This window comes from Xenopus laevis, chromosome 9_10L (assembly GCF_017654675.1).
Source record: "Xenopus laevis strain J_2021 chromosome 9_10L, Xenopus_laevis_v10.1, whole genome shotgun sequence".
NCBI lineage: Eukaryota > Metazoa > Chordata > Amphibia > Anura > Pipidae > Xenopus > Xenopus laevis.
In genome coordinates, this window is record NC_054387.1 from 5,756,177 (window position 1) to 5,773,687 (window position 17,511).

General features: G+C 44.0%; 2 protein-coding genes across 3 annotated transcripts in view; one reads left to right on the forward strand and one right to left on the reverse strand.

Annotated features, from left to right (window-relative positions):
* Positions 1–5,159: 5,159 nt before the first annotated feature.
* Positions 5,160–13,309, forward strand: cdk5r1.L (cyclin-dependent kinase 5, regulatory subunit 1 (p35) L homeolog). 2 transcript variants are annotated; one of them, XM_041577262.1, is made up of 3 exons: positions 5,160–6,484; positions 6,615–6,729; positions 9,434–13,309. In XM_041577262.1, the coding sequence occupies exon 3, from the start codon at positions 9,548–9,550 to the stop codon at positions 10,424–10,426; it is 879 nt and encodes a 292-aa protein (XP_041433196.1). In that variant the 5' UTR covers positions 5,160–6,484; positions 6,615–6,729; positions 9,434–9,547; the 3' UTR covers positions 10,427–13,309. The 2 variants fall into 2 exon arrangements, with proteins under 2 accessions (XP_041433196.1, XP_018090332.1); XM_018234843.2 differs by lacking the exon at positions 6,615–6,729 and having other exon boundaries at positions 5,163–6,484.
* A 185-nt stretch (positions 13,310–13,494) lies between these two features.
* Positions 13,495–17,511, reverse strand: part of myo1d.L (myosin ID L homeolog) — a 44,943-nt gene continuing 40,926 nt past the window's right edge. The window contains 2 exon segments of the mRNA NM_001089637.1: positions 13,495–13,857; positions 16,649–16,806. Of these exon segments, the coding sequence (NP_001083106.1) occupies positions 13,701–13,857; positions 16,649–16,806 (315 nt within the window). The 3' untranslated portion in view covers positions 13,495–13,700.

Below are 17,511 nucleotides of genomic sequence, written 5' to 3' on the forward strand. Positions count from 1 at the left end.
ACCAGCTTCTACTCTCATCTAATTTTTGGGATTTAGACTGAACCACAGTTGGAACCTCACTGGTTGAACTCTTGGCTTGTAAGCAACTCATCTTGGTGCAGCTCATGATATTTTATATTTGGTTCTGTGCGCTACAGGGAGAGATTGGCAGCATCCAAGCAAATCCAGCTGAGACCAGGTTACGTCTATCAAGAAGTAGAACTGCAGACATCGGGTGCAATGTGACAAGTGAAGGGTTACTAGTGCAACAAATCACCAGGAAATTAAAATTCCCCAAAGCATAAATGCAAAATGTGCACTTTCTAACATGGGGTGCTTTCCATAACAGCCCTAATGATTGGATCAGAGCAATGGTGGAGAATGCAACTTGTGTGGCATGTACCACGTGGTATAGGAGAAAATAAATTATGGCAAATTGATAATTTGTACTGTGACTTGGCCTTGAAAAAGAAGTATTTTGGCAGGATGTAAAAACGCTTGAAATAAGGAATGTTCTAACCGCTTGCAGGCTCATTGTTTCCTATAGTGAAAGTGCTTTTTAGGATAGGGACATCCATTTACTGTATAATGTAAAGATTCAGCCAATGCCACACAGGGGTCTCTCTGCAGGTTGGAAACCATTGGTGCTACCTTCTCTTGACTTTTAATGGAAGCCTGACAGTGCTAGGATGCATTAGATGATGATAACACAAAAACAATGAGGCTTAAAGATACATTCTTAGGAAGAAAAAATGCCTGTCTGGCCCAAGTTTTTTTGAGATAAAGACCATTTCTGCTGGAGCAGGATAAGAGAGGTGGCGTAAGAGCTAAAAAGCCAGCAATATAGGTAGTGGCACCAAAGAGAAGAGAGATCTTCAAGGAGATGATGCCAAGAGGCTCAGTGATCAATATTTAAATTAATACTAATTAAAGGTAAGCATAGGATACACACTGTGACCCAAAGTATCCCAAAACCCTTTCATGAGCTGAACTGGGCTTGACTTTTATTGGAGCCATTGCAGTGGAAATATCATGGACCAACTAGTTTAATTGAGAAGGACACTTGGAGCAGAGTTCCTTTGTGTGGAAGCAGTGTCAGCACAAGGATTATTCTGTGGGTGCTCAACAACATGGGTTTCCACCATAAACATTGACCGGAGGGGTGTAAAGGTCTTGAGATAAGTGTGGAGAACATTATTGGCCAACTGTAATATTTAGAGATAATGGTCAGGGTCTATTTTTCATGGTTTGGGTTAATGTAATAGTGTCCTGCTTTGTGGTAACTGTTTGGAAAAGGCACTTTTAATTTTTCATCAGGATAATGCCCCCAAAGCATCTTTGAGATGGGAGTAGAAGAACTTGACCAGGCTGTACAGGACCTCAGCCCAACCTCTGAGATGAACTGTAATACCAACTATGAACCTGGCCAAATACCCAACGACAGTGCCCAACCTCTCTACTGCTCTTGTGGATGAATGGAAGCAAATCCCACCAACAATGGTCCAACATCTAGTGGGAACCTTCCCAGAAAAGCAGAAATGTGAAAAAAAACTTCATTTTAACACTCAATGTTTGAGAATTAGATGTTGGACAGGCAGGAGGCGATATAGTATTCAAAAGACTTGCCTGTCGGACCATCTAACGCAAATTAAAGCCAATGGTGAGGGCACATTTTCTGGGACCCACAAGCCTATGTTATAATATCTAGACCTTGCTTTCAATGTTTTTTTGTAGTTTGATCAGTTACACCATGTATCGCTAGTTATGCAATCGAGACTGAATAGATGGAATGTAGACAGGTGAGGGTATATTTTTTTATTTTTGTAAAACTTCCTTCTTTTCTGTTTTTCATTGCTGGTAAATGCCTTGTTACGATAGATTTAGCTGGAAGCATTTGTGGTTGTCATTCAAAGTATTTGTAATTTTCTTGCCTTTTTCTTCTGTGACTTCCCTGTAATGTCTAGAGTGGATTTTCCCCAGTTCAGAATCAAAAATATGTATTTTGCAACAGAAAATTCTCCCTTCAAAGAGGTAAAGTCTTTATGGGTTTAAAAGCACTTTCTATGGATTCAGGCCAAAAAATATTGGCACCTTTGCACTTTTTTTTTTTTCCAACTAAACATGACTAAAATAAATTGATCTAGTGCAAAATAAGTTTGAAGTGGAAAAACCGGTTTCCACCATACCTTGTTTCAAAGCGAAAGGTTGCAAAAAAATGGAAATTTAAGCCGTGGTTGCAAATTTAGTTTTCGGGGGGTGCCTTTGTGTATAAGATATATCGAACTGTTTCAACAGATGTGGTCTCTCTACAAGCAGGATTTGTGTTGGAGTTAGTTATTGACCCCACAAGTTGACCTGGTATTGAAAAACATCAGCAAATCTCCTCCATGTTTGACTGTAGGGAAGTTGCTGTTTTCTTTGAAGGCTTCGTTTCATTCTTCCAAACAGAGATGTTGTGCTTTACCAAAAAGCTACAGTTTGTCTCGTCTATTCACAGGACAATCTCCCAGAAAGATTTTGGGTTGTTCGTGTGTATTTTGAAAAACATGAAGTGAGCTTTCTCTTGGTTCTCAGCAAGTAGTTGGGTCTTGCTGGGTCCTCTACCACTGAGTTGGTAATAGATGGTACCAGTTAAAACGGCTTTACCTTTGTCTGAAGGGCAACTTGGTTCTCCTCAATTTGAACAATCCGTCTCTACAATAGAACTTTTGATTGTTTGTGTCCCAGGGAGGTTGGCTACAGTGCTGTGTGCCTCAGGCTTCTTGATTATGGTGGACAAAGGAAGATTTAGGTGGACTTGTAGCCTGGAGATACTTTCTTACAGTCTTCTGTCTCACAGTTCTCTGCTTTTCTGTCTCTTCTCCATGTTCAAGGTGGAGCACCTTGTGTGCCACTAATTGGGTCCAGTTCATTTTACAATCTCTGGTTGGAATAAGACCGGGTTTAATTCTCCACTGTACAAAAAAGCAATAAATATGTGGCATTGTTTTTGTCAACCATTTTCTGACAGGATTGGTGCAAAGGTTTCAATATTTGTGGCCACGGCTGTAAGTGAAGGTTGTTTGGACTTTATGTTTCTATAAATAATGGCTGAAACGTGATTATTAGATTGCATCAGAATACTTCCTGCAGCACTCCCTGATGAGTTTATTTACTAAATATTACTAAGCGTTCATCATCCGTCTTGCTGGGAGGTCAGACAAACTGGGATGTCAGCACTTGCCTAGCTAGGGCCATTGTCTAACCTGAATGCCTTTATTATGGGAGCCTTGGACAGACACTGGTTCCTGAGTTGGATGCCCAGCTGGGCACTATCTGCAAGGAGTCGATTATAATCATCTCATGTACTGACATCTATGAAGCCTCTGAGGGGCATAAAAATGTATTTGGAGGGCCACATCTGACCTGCTGGCCTCCAGTTGGACATCTCTGTACTATATTAAGAAATGGTCTCCTTTGTGTCCATGTCCTGAGATCTGGGCAATACCAGAAACCCGCCTGCCATTAGTTATGTTCTTATACCATCTAATTCCCAAACAATGAGTGCTAAAGTATGGAGCAACTGTTTTTATCTTCTTCATGCTTGAACTTATATTTCACTAAGACAAATCCTGTAAAGCGTTCAACTTGCACTCGGAAAAAGTCCCAACACCCAGCAGGTTCATATTGGGTGGCCTTGCGAAATACTATTGATGGCGAAATCTTGACCTCTTTCACATATATAGGGTCATGGCTAGCTACACAGGCAGCTAAAAGGGACTCTTCATGGCAGGAACATAAGCCCAGGTTGTTTTGTTAGTTTTAGATGCCATTGCCAATACTGAAAGATAAATAAAGCTATGCCAAAAAAGATATTCACATGTACTAAGCACAATTCAGCAGGAACAGCCCCTACGTCTGCTCATAGTCTGTACAAAGAAATGCCATAAATCTATAGCAGCATAGGTATTCCCTGTACTAAGCACAATTCAGCAGGAACAGTAAGTTTGCCCATAGTCTGTACAGAGAGATCCCATAAAACTATGGCAGTATAGGTATTCCCTGTACTAAGCACAATTCAGCAGGAACAGTCCCCTGAGTTTGCTCATAGTCTGTACAGAGAGATCCCATTAAACTATGGCAGCATAGGTATTCCCTGTACTAAGCACAATTCAGCAGGAACAGTCCCTAAGTTTGCTCATAGTCTGTACAGAGAGATCCCATAAAACTATGGCAGCATAGGTATTCCCCTGTACTAAGCACGATTCAGCAGGAACAGTCCCCTAAGTTTGCTCATAGTCTGTACAGAGAAATCCCATAAAACTATGACAGCATAGGTATTCCCTGTACTAAGCACAATTCAGCAGGAACAGTCCCTAAGTTTGCTCATAGTCTGTACAGAGAGATCCCATAAAACTATGGCAGCATAGGTATTCCCCTGTACTAAGCACGATTCAGCAGGAACAGTCCCCTAAGTTTGCTCATAGTCTGTACAGAGAAATCCCATAAAACTATGACAGCATAGGTATTCCCCTGTACTAAGCACAATTCAGCAGGAACAGCCCTTAAGTTTGTTCATAGTCTGTACAGAGAGATCCCATAAAACTATGGCAGCATAGGTATTCCCCTGTACTAAGCACAATTCAGTTGGAACAGTCCCCTAAGTTTGCTCATAGTCTGTACAGAGAGATCCCATAAAACTATGGCAGCATAGGTATTCCCTGTACTAAGCACAATTCAGCAGGAACAGTCCCTAAGTTTGCTCATAGTCTGTACAGAGAGATCCCATAAAACTATGGCAGCATAGGTATTCACTGTACTAAGCACAATTCAGCAGGAACAGTCCCCTAAGTTTGCTCATAGTACAGAAATATAATTATCAAACTATTAAAACAGAGGGTGCAGGGGTCCTTTAAGCATCTCATCTATTTGGTTTTGTGTGTCAAAATAGTTTTTTTACAGTAGATAAAAAGGAGATGTTGTGTCACTGTGTTGTTGGTTGCTGCTGTCACATTTAGCACAGGATCTCACACACACAACAATAGGGTGAACAGTTTGGCACATCCTCCCCCAAATACTTGTCACTTTGCTCCGTCCTGGTCCATTATATGGTTCATTACAATTCTCATCCTTCCTCCCAGTTCCTACAGCCCCATTATAAGACTTCCCAGAATCCTCAGTGGGTTTAAATAATCATGGATTTTGGACACCTTCTCTGTTCCGAGGTTATTGCTTGGTCTGCACTTTTCCTTGATTCGTGATATATATCAGTGGATTTATTTAATCACATCCACTCCCACTCAAATAAGCAGCAATATGCAGAGAATGAAGGCAAAATCCCTTCCGTTGATCATTATAATAAGGGTTCTCCCATGTTGGAGGGGTGGGGGTGCTTCACCCAATCAGAGATACTCAGTAACCCCAAGCTCTGATGTTCTTATTCCACAACCGGTCCCCTTTCAGCTTTGGTTTCTGTATCAGCATGGCAGCTCCCATGTGTACTAGATGCACCGTTGCAACAATTAACCAATTAAAACGTGGGTTTCTTTCCCTTTAAGTGTTGCCAGGGCATGGATTTAATTATGACATAAACATGAGCGTTTGGTGCTCCTGGCCCTTTAAAATCAGGGAGCAAGGTAAAGGGTTAAGGAAGAAGGTAAAGCAAGTGTCTGGGGTGGCTGCAGCTGTTTCCAGAGAAAGGGAGGCGTGGCTGATGGGAGTGGGAGGAGCCAGGTTTGTGCTGAATCTGTGACATTCATTAGAGCACAGATGCTCAGCGTGCTGCCTGCCCAATCTCTTACACCTCCTCAGAGAGAGCAGCGAGTAAGGCCAGCGCTGATACTGGGCATAATATATATATATATATATATACACAAAGCTAAACTGGATCAGCCTCCCCAGAATTAGATTTGTCTGCATGTCCTAAAGACCCAAAACCCTGTGCTGGATTATTATCTCCAGAACCAGCCCTCCTGCTCCATCTGGAATCAACTGCATCCCTGTGATGGTCATCATCAGATCCATACTGGACCAGGCCTGGCTGTGAGTGACCCAAATTTGGCTCAGAAGACACCATTGTCATCAGAACCAACTATAACCCAAGTCAGATCAAATATCCTTCATCAGAACATTTCTGACCCAACTCATTCTCAAGGCCTTTATCGTCAGAACACTCTCAGGTCAGGACAAGTCCATCATCCAAAGCTTGGAACGTAGAACCATCAGAACCACCTATAACCCTGGTCTGGTTGACAGAACTCACTCATCATCAGAACCGATTGTATCCCAAAGCCTGGGAAATTCTATGCAGGGAGCCTGGGGCCAAGAGGAGCCGTATTTACTCCAGGTTGGACTCTCGAGGGATCAGAACCAGCCCTGCTTTGAACGAATCCAGGGCAAAGCTCATTGACTTCTGAATAAACAGAACCAGCTCTGGGCACAATACTGGGAAGATGAGACTCTCCTTGTACTGACTCCAGTCCTGACCCACATTGCAGCACCTTGGACAGGAGCGAAACGCACAAAGGTAAGAGCCATAAGGCATCAAGGGGGAGGTCCATATAATGGGAATAACAGAAAGCACTAGGGATCTGATGCCATGGTATTGATTTGGGCTCACGGCACCCCCCCATCCCATACGACTGCATTATAATTAGGTTTCAGGAATCCCGGCATGTCATAGGATCAGCATTAATGGGAAGAAAGAACAATAGATTCCCTTCTTCTCACAAGGTTAATTATCTGCCGCCTTTGCTGGGAAGAAGCTGCAAGGTAATCACAGTCTTATTCCAAGGGATCTGTGTGTCCGTCTCATGTCTGTCTGTCCGTCTTTGTCACCATCCTCCCTGCCTGGACGTTGTCAATGTCTCCGGCTCATTTGCCCATGGCTAATTCCTTGGGTTTTCCTAGAGAGATTTCTTTCTTATGTATATGAATCAGTTGTTTATGGAACAAATACATTTCCTTTATTTCCTCTACAATGAGAATTCCTTTGAGCAAACAATAACAATGCTGTTTATCCTTACAGATATCATTATTCCCAATCCATACCATCCATTATAATATAGATCTCACAACTCTATTAGTGCATGCGATTTATTATTATTATAATAATAATAATTATTATTATAATAATAAAACCATATAAAAGACTAGAACTGGACCAGGCAGGACTCAGATCCATCTCGCTTTTGCAGATTGCTTAATGAATAAATAGGACTGAAACTGGGCCAATCCAGTGCAAGAACATGACGGGGTTCTGGTTCTGATTGGGCTTGTTTTTAAGATACATCAGGATCTGTTTCTGGGGCCTTGTTCCAAGGTTTTTTCCTGTTGTGACCTGCAGGGGGCATCTTCTGTATTCTCTTGTGCATTTTTCATATTTAGAGTATTTGTTTGGTTATGCTGCTATATCCTACTAGTAATTTACATGAACTATGTTATTGTTATTTGCTATAAGCAGTCCGTATCTCAGAATACAGTATCACACACTAATATATTAGCTGCACCCTCCCTTGGGGTTGCAGAATTCTGTAGCCAAGACAACCAACATGGCAGCCTCTTCTCTAATGGACACTGTAAATGCAGAAAGGAAAATATAGAACATATGGCACGTATGACCACCTTTTAGCATTGCCCTTCCCCCATTAGGGTTTCTAGGACCCTTTGCAGAGCTGACCTTATTGATGGCAGGGCCCATTACATGTTGTTGTTCAGCTCTTATTGATTTACAAATCCCAGCATGCATTACAGCCGCTGGTGTTGGTGTCAGTGGGAGTTGCGGTGCAACCACATCTGGAGGCTCCATTGTACCTTTATATAGACTATTCCATTCTTCTGTCTATTTTATAATTCCACTTCTCCACCCCATTCCTACCCTAAGGACCCCATTGAACTCATTGCCGGGATATTCCAGGGGTACAGGTTGGCTATCTGCTTTAATAGCAATAATGATGAATGTAGCACATCTATTTCTATGCTTCTAATGAGCTCTGACTCTTTACTTTATAATTAACCCAAATACAGGCCAGTGACAGGCTTGCAAGGTAAGGCCAACCCAAACCGGAATGTTAACTGATTCATAGTCCTTTACCTTCCCTACGACTGTAATGAGGCCGTTCTGTATGGCACAGCACACCCATATTTGGCACATTCAGACCTGGACTGGCAATTTGCGGGTTCTGGCAAATGCCACAAGGGCTGCTATAAGTTGCCATAGACACTGACTGGTCGGGGCTATTTGGGCCTCTGTGTACTTGGAATGCCAGGGCCTATTTTGACTCCCAGACCTGGGCACATTCTGCAGATAGACCTATTGATCCCAATAAGAGGGTAGGAATATGCACGTATGTATAGATTGAACTGAATGTGTGGCTTGTGTAAAATAAGGTTGGTCTCTGGGGGGTTCAGACTCATTGTTTGATCCATAAGGAAAGTGTAGAAGTGAGAGGGAGTAGGGAAGGGATAGTGGTGAGGAATTAGCACATAGGTATTGTTACAAAGGGGGTCGTAGAAGAGGGTGGCACAATGGAGTGAGACCTAAAGGTAAACCACAGAGCAGTGTTGGACTGGCCCACCAGTATACCAGGAAAACTCCCGGCAGGCCCAGGTGTCAGTGGGTCCTCCAGCTCACCCAACTATTTGACTTGTATGCCTACACCATGGCCATTCCCCATTTCTATTTGAAAACAAAGATGGGAAGGATAGATGATAGTATGTAAAGAGAAGCCAATAAGATAAGAGAGAGAATAATGAAAGTCAGTGAACAGAGACAGAAAAATAGCTTGGAGTATGGGCCTATGGTCTTATTGATGGCCCCCTGGCCCCACAGTCCAAATATGTAAGTGTAGCAGGCAGAAATGTGTAAGGGAAAGAATGGAACCTTGATGAAGAGAAGACTGGAGACTAGAATGGGAGGGGAAGAATCAGAGAATGGAGGCTGGTTACGCTGTTAAAGGATACATGAGGGGGAAGGAAAACATAAACAAGATAAAGAAAGGGGAGGGCGATGCTTGGCACAAAGGGGAAGAGCATTGGTGCAGAAGATGGAATAGAATTGAATGGTTTCCCTAGGGCACTATAACGCCTAGGCAAATGGTTCCAAATGGAAGATTTGGAGGTACAAAAATTGGCTTTGGCAAATTTGTCACCAGAGTGATAGTTAAGTAAATGCAGACCCAAATGCAGACTGCTCCAGTTCCAGCTCAGTCTGGTCTTATCTGGTTGGTCAGTAGTAGGACAGGACTTGCGTGAGACCAGAAGGACGCTTTCCGTAGAGTAACCAGATCTTATCAGTTCTCTAATTACCTCCTTTAGTTCATTAGGTTGCAGTAGAATACAAATTGTTGGACCATCCCCAATAGCAGAACTCAAAGAAGTGAATGTTTGGAAATAGGGTGAGATTGGATGATATGGAGCTATTGCAGAATCCTGTTTCAGTAGGATGACTTGAACTATTTTCTTTTTTCCTACCCAGGTTTTTCTTCGCGATTCCCAGGATCTGGAATGACAACCAGCAGCTTCCTTACTTTATAAGTGTTTCAGCTCAGCTCTTGAAGACTTCTGCTCTGAAATCAGAAGCTTAGCGGCCATGGGGACTGTCCTTTCCTTATCTCCTAGCTACCGCAAGGCAGGGCTGTTTGAAGGAGGCTCAACAAGCGTCGGCCACTACACGGCTGTCCAGAATAGCAAGAATGGAAAGTCTCTGAAGAGGCACTCCATTATTTCTGTTTTGCCATGGAAACGACTTGTGGCTGTCTCATCCAAGAAAAGGCAACCCAAAAAGGGTCAAGCCAACAGCAGCTACCAGAACAACATTACGCATCTCAACAGCGAGAACCTTAAGAAGTCCATCTCATGTGCTAACCTATCTAGCTTCACTCAGGACACAAAGGACTCTGTTAGCAAGGGTGTTGGGTCTTCATTTACTAAGGCAACTGGGCAGCAGACCCATGCATCTCCAAAACGTGTAGTGGTGCAAGCCTCCACCAGCGAGCTGCTGAGATGTCTTGGGGAATTCCTCTGTCGAAGGTGTTACAAACTCAAACATCTTTCACCTACAGAACCTGTGCTGTGGCTTCGAAGTGTAGACAGGTCTCTTCTTCTCCAAGGTTGGCAGGACCAAGGGTTCATCACCCCAGCCAATATTGTTTTCCTCTACATGCTATGCCGAGATGTCATCTCCTCAGAGCTGAACACTGAACAGGAACTGCATGCGGCCTTGTTGACCTGTGTTTATCTGTCCTATTCCTACATGGGCAATGAAATCTCTTACCCTTTAAAGCCCTTCCTTGTGGAGAGTTCCAAGGAAGACTTTTGGGACCGTTGCCTCTCAATTATTACAACGATGAGTGCCAAAATGTTGAGAATCAACGCTGATCCCCAGTATTTCACCCAGATCTTTGCCGACCTTAAGACTGAAGGCAGGCGAGAGGATAAAAATCGACTCCTGATAGGGCTGGACCGATGAACGAGAGCAAGTGAAAGGGACAATAGGACTCAGTGGGATACCTTGTTGTGTGCTGAGATATCTGATGAGTGTGAGTTGAGCACCATTGTTTTGAGAAAGCGATAGGGTTTTGGGATCCGGCAGATACTGTGTTATTTACTCACATGTGCAGGTCAGTGGTTTATGACTCTGTTTTCCTCGCCAGGTGCGTCTGGATAGTTGTCGAACCGGATTCCCAAAATGCTTTCCTGTGGATAAGTGTTTTATGTTTTCATTTATCAATTGTTTTGCACAAATGGTACTGTCCAACAACTGAGCCAATTTCTAGGTCATTTGTGCACTGCCTCGGTGCTGCTGCACTTTGAGTTCCCTGTTTTGTCGGGACCTTGGTCCCAGTCGGACAAATGGCGGATGTGATTTGCTTAGAGGCTAACACTAATCTGTCAGTCTAAACGCCGCCTCACTAAGCACCTGGTTGGAAACCATAATTAACCTTTGTAATTAGATCTGTTCTTTCATGTGCATCGTCGTTAACCTTTCAGGCAAGGCTGACAGACTCCCATGTAACCAGTTTCTGGTGCATTCTACTGTAGGGTTGGCTTTACCAGCAAGTGGGTTGGATCATTCGTTCCTGTTAATACTTCCAACCTCTATTAGCAATAATGCCATTGTCAAACACTCAACACTGATGCACTATTAAGTCCCTGTCCACTTGTCTGGACTACAACTACCAGCACTCCACACTCAACTGGTGTCACTAGAAATCTGGGAATTGTAGTCCAGCACAGATAAGGTTGCCACCTTTTCTGGGAAAAAAATACCGGCCTTCCTATATATTTATCTTTTATCCCTATTAATAACATTGGGATCAGCCATCATTTTTACCGGCCAGTCCGGTAAAATACCGGCCAGGTGGCACAGGCTCTCCAGATGTTGCTTTAACTTCAGCAATGGGAGACATCTACTTGGACATTCCATATGTAAAAAAAACATGATCTTCAAAACTTCGAGTCTCCAACCCCGTTTCTGGTTTTGAATGTTGGCTGCCAAGAGGTCAACCTAAATTAAATGTGAATTATTGGGTGGCCCTTGTTTCTTCAAGGGCTCGTTTACACTACAGACGTCGGTCTGCCGATGTACCATGCGCTGACTAGTTGCACCAAAGTTGCAGATGGTTCATCTGGACATGAAACTCACATTCAACCTCAGTAGAGGTCAGTAAATAGAAGTGATACTTGATCACTTGATTTGATTGTCCCCATTGTAACTTGACCTGTGCCTGTAGTGCGACCCAGCCCTAGGGGAACAGCTGCCTGCGGTGTTTGAGGTGGCGCACAGGATTTTTCGTGGCCATCTGCCTGAACTCAGGGACTAGCATGAAGCGAGGGAGAGTCAGATATCCTATGCTTAGAACAATTTTTGTTGGGGAATACACAAATATTGGAGTTCTAACATACAATCCATGTGCCATTAGTTCGTCATTTACCAGTGCCACTTAACCATTTGGCTGCTTGTAGGGGGAAGCACGGGGCTTGTGCGGCTAAAGGGTTAACACATGGGCATGCAAGGGGAACGTTCTCTTTGTTTATATTACATGTGCAGTATTAGAACAAAAACAGTGACTGTATTATTGTGAGAAGTAGTAGTATTGTTTTTGTGCAAGTGTTTTTGGGAATGGAGTGTTGTGATCTGGGTACTTGCCCGCTGCGTGTGTCGGACCAGGGTGGAGCACGGTGCATTCATTATGGGAGAAGGTGCAGTTGTTTTGATACGGCCAATGTTTAGTGACATACAGAGAGTTCATGCCCTGTAGGTTAATAACAGATGGGACGCATTCTCCACCATCAACTTCAGGAACCTTCTAATGATAGGCTTCTCCGCAAGGGTGTGACCTGGAGCTGCACTGGAGCTGCTGTTCCAATCCAGGTCATATCCCTACTGGACAGCTGCAGAATGACAAGTTCTTGGGGCCACTGCCAACATTCCCATAGACCTGGGCTTACTTGACCCAATCTAAATTTACTGTCATTTACATTGAAAGCAGATATAAATCTCTACTCTTAATAAGACTCTACTTATAAGACCCCTTCTCTCCAGTATAGGTGGCCCAAACTTCATTACAGGTCCAACAGGACTTCCTCAATGAAATTCCTACCTATCCGTCTATCCATCAGCCATCTTGCTCATATAAACAACAATGAGGGGATCCTCTTGGTGGCCCTTAAGAGCCAAGGAAAAGATGTCTCAAACAGTGTTGCTCAATGTCAGTTCCCATCATTCTTTGAGCCGTAATGGTTGGAATAAGCCAAGTTAGAGTAGGGTCAACCATAGCTGAACAACACTGTTATGGACAATTGTATCCCCTTTATTTATTTAATCTTTGCAAGGGCTGAAGTAACCCTTTGGAGACAGTGGAGCTAAACATCGTTTCTAGAGTCGTATTGACCTACCCGGATACCAGGGAATCTCCCAGCAGGCAGCAATTCTTTTATTTCCGCCATGAAACCAAGTCTTGCTAATAGCATTTTGTACATGTTATAGCTAATGGATATTTGGAAGGCCTCCTACCTTTGTAGAGGTGGGTAGGTTGTGTTAGGGGTAGCATGTATATTATATATTCATATATCTGTAGTGTAATGAATGCACAGAGCCAAACCCCGGGCCACATACATAAGCTGCATCTGTATGCTATTGAGTAGGAACAACTACTACCACCCAGGTCACATGAAGACGCATTAGTTACATACGTGTTGTGTGTTTATGTGTGAGCGTGTTTGAGTCACATGATGAGCAGAGAGGGTCGCGGATAAGAAGGAAAAAAAAACTCCATTCCGTGCTGTATCTCTGTCCCTTTAATTTATTTTTGTACAGTGAAAATGAAAATAAAGATACTGTGTGTGATCAGCTGTGCCTCGTGCTTGGTGTGTAGCAGTTTCACATGAAACCGCTTTCTCTGAGATCTGATCCCTGCAGTGCTGTGCGGCCTGCAGCTGCTGTCCTACTACATTTCCCAGAATCTCGCGGCTGACATTCAACATATATATCATATTCAACATTATATCTCTCAAAAGACCACAGGATTCCAAGGCTGCAATGTCCATGATTTTTATTACTCCGCGTCGGTTCATGTATTTTAAAGCTTCTAAGTGAAGACAGTGGTATGGTAGGTAGGAATGTGTGCACAGTCCTGCTGAAATAAAAATTATAGGGGAGCCAGTCCCCCGCCATTCAATCAAGCAAGCCTGGAAAGCGTGGAATTGCGAGCTGCTAAGCGTTGTGCCGAGATACAGGAAGGTTAATTGGCTGGAACACTGAGTGTGAAACCTGCACGGTTTTTGGTGAACTGAGGCTGTGACTGGTTGATCTTGGTTTCCACCGTAATTGAGCAGGACCGGCCGTGCTGTCTGCACTGGATTGGGTGCGATACTGTCACCTGCAGGGGCCTCCTCTCACTGCAAGGATAGAAAAGGGTAAAGACTGATTATTACATAATGATTCTTATCAACTTACAACTTCCTGCTGTAGGCCCATCTAACTCCTTTATAACTCCTCCTATACAGTGGCGTAACTTGTGAAAGCAGACTGCCCCCATAATCACCACCTGTCTGCAAGTCCAAAGGTTGTGCCACTGTTCCATATAACCCACCCTTCCTTATAACTCCTCCTATTGCTCCATATAACCCTTCCTTATAACTCCTCCTATTGCTCCATATAACCCTCCCTATAACTCCTCCTATTGCTCCATATAACCCTCCCTATAACTCCTCCTATTGCTCCATTTAACCCTCCCTATAACTCCTCCTATTGCTCCATATAACCCTCCCTATAACTCCTCCTATTGCTCCATATAACCCTCCCTATAACTCCTCCTATTGCTCCATATAACCCTCCCTATAACTCCTCCTATTGCTCCATATAACCCTCCCTATAACTCCTCCTATTGCTCCATTTAACCCTCCCTATAACTATTGCTCCATGTAACCTCCCTATAACTCCTCCATTGAGAGACTCTTGCCCCAGACTCCCCCAGCAATGACTAAGGATTAGAAATGAACACAAGGTTCAGCCTTACTCTGTACCATACACAATCCTGTTGCAACTTCCCTTGTTACCGAACTGTTGACGCAGTGAGAGGAAAGGGGAGGATGGTGTAAGGATGGTGTAGCAAGTTAGTGACAAGTCTGTACAAGGCCTACAGGTCCTGGTGCTATAGAATTATTCAACAGAGTAAAAGTAAAGGCACCGGGACTGACGGGCCCTTATTGAAAACCAGACAACATCAGATTCACAGAATTATAGCTGTCATTCTATTGATTCTGCTGATGGATAGAATTCTGGCTTAAGCAAAGCCAATTTAAATAGGTTATGGCGGGTTGGAAGGAAAGCAAGCTGGCTTCTATTAGGTATATATGTCCAAGTAGAGATGGGGAGGTGTTATAAGAGACCCAGAAACATATATGTTGGTGTAATAGGCTATAGAGGTTCATATAGAGGTCTCACAGCACTTAATGAAAGCAATGAAGCCCCTTCATACCAATAGTTAGGATAGGGATGTTCACCAGAAGCCCTGGGTCTGATGAAGGGGCACGCCCCCGAAACGTTACATCACTTGACGAAATAAACGTGCAGGGGAGATCCCCGTTACACTAGCCTGCGGTGTTTGGCAAATTTTTGTGCAGATATTGTTGGGAGAGGCGCTGACCCCTCCAGCCAGCGCTGGGCACCTATTATCAGGAAAGACCCAGGGGAAATTAGGTAATCTTTTTTGCTGCTGATAACAACCCTCTAAGGGTGGTGACATACGCTAAGATTCCAGGGAGATTAGTCGCCCATCGATAAATCTCCTCTTCTTCGGTGACTAATCTCCCTGAAAAGCCTTCCCGCCGACTAGAATGTAAATCGCCGACGGGGTGGCACTCAGAGTGCTTTGTTTTTTTGCCCGAAGTTTCCTTGTGAGGCAAGGAAAACAAACCGCTCCGAGTGCCACCCCGTCTTACATTATAGTCGGCGGGAAGGTTTTTCAGGGAGATTAGTCGCTGGGCAACTAATCTCCCCGGAATCTTAACAGTGTGTCACCACCCTAAGGGTTTTTTTTGCCCAAGTGGTTCCTGAGTCTTCTTTGTATGATATCACCAGTTTAACTAGTGAACATGTGACTCGTTCCATTATCTGCTAAGACAGGCATTAAATTAGCCTAAAAATGAGTATAAACTGGTGTTTTAGGGAAAGGGTAAATCAATGGTGGAGTAGAGAGCTACAGAGGAAGACAAGCGTGAGAAATGAGGAATGACAGCTAAAATTCTAGTAATCACAGGGGGTACATGCCAAGAGAAACTGCCCCAGGGCTCGGTGTTACTCAGAGGAGTGCATGGCAAGATGGGAAGGTTAAAGCTGGAGACAGATGCAATGCTGGGAGAATTCAATGCCCCCCTCTTTGTCTCAAATCCAAGAATGCTCCCACCATGGATCTATTCAGATGCTGATGATGTCGTCATAGCAACCTCCAACCCCCCTTTTGTCCCCTATAATGAAAAGAGATGTAAATCTAATAGACTGCAGGAGAGAGAGTATCAGAATGATTGGAAGAAAAGGGCTAAACAATGTACAAGGCGTGTGAATGGGAATAGTGAGTGCACATGCGTGTACAGGAGGCGAATGGATCAGAGAGAGAGAGAGAGAAGCCCAGGGAAATGTGATATGCATTGAGAGAGAGAAAGAGAGAGCGGCTAGATCAGACGAGACAGGGAGAAGCTGAAGAGTGAGAAGCGACGGAGAGAGGAAACACATGTGAATAGCAGAGATCATTCTGCTTCTTTCTCTTTCATTTCTTCCTGCCCAGGAATTTAGTCCTGTACAGCTGCACCTGTCGCTCACACCGCTCCCCAAAACGGGGGGGGGGTGGGGGTTATAGAACAAGAAATGAAATATAAAGAGATAGGGAGATACTAGGCAGGGAGGCCATGAAGATTGCTGAAATTGCTCAAAGGAGTAACAATTATTAAAGGGCAACTAAAGGTTGTATTTATTCCTCAGCCCATGGGTATTCTAGGCACACCAACTGCTACCATGCTGAATAATGGTTTCATATGGATAATGGAGGAGACGTGAAGCACGGACAAGTCTAACGGACGCCATGTGGCCAGTGATATAGCCCATAGAAACAAATATGACCTCCTCCCCATTTAGTGTTCACTGATCCCGCCGAAAAGGGGCAAACTTGCATGTGGCCAGTAACCCCCTCACCTTTTGAAATGGTTTGCCAGGACTCCAACCAGCTCCCCTATGCGGCTGTCGTAAGGGCCTTGGCCAGAACATCCCAGGCACACAATGAGGTCTTTGTTATCCTTCATGTGGAAGACAACCAGCTGATCCTTCCCACTGGTCACACTAATGCCAGACACCTAGAGACGGCACAGAAATAAAATAAAAAAACATTCAGTTAGGCTGTGCTCACTATACAGTATTGAAGAAATAAAAACCACAATGACAACACCAAGAATAATCTAGTCTGGGGTCTATGACCCTAGTAATCAGATAGAGAAAAGCAATTAATTAAAGGAGAGATATTGTGTAAAAAAAAACAAAAAACAAGAATATGCCAGTGCACTATACTCCTCTAAATATAGAAGGAATGTGCTTTAAAAAGTTCTCCAAAAACCCTACTAGTCCCGCCCATCTGTTCCACTTCCTGCTGCCTCATTTCCCTTTCCTCCCATTGTAGGATAAGAACCAATCAGCAGCCAGGCTGAACTGATAAGGGAACTAAAGCCTGTCTCTGCTTGTGTAACTGTAAAGGTGGCCATACACGGATAGATCCGCTCGTTTGGCGATGTCTCCCTCCGATATGCCCACCTTGAGGTGGGCAATATCGGGCTGATCCGATCGTGGGCCCTGGGGCCCAACGATCGGATCCTAGCGTTCGCCAAACGGGCGGTCGGATCGCGGGACCGCATCAACGAACAGATGCGGCCGCGATCCGACGGGATTTTTAATCCCATCCGATCGAGATCTGGCCGACTTTCGGCCAGATCTCGATCGGGGAAGCCCGTCGGGGGCCCCCATACACGGGCCAATAAGCTGCCGACACGGTCTGTATGTGTATGGCC

Coding starts and splice junctions, on each gene's coding strand:
- cdk5r1.L (XM_041577262.1), top strand. CDS start 9,548: ATGGGGACTGTCCTTTCCTTATCTCCTAGCTACCGCAAGGCAGGGCTG.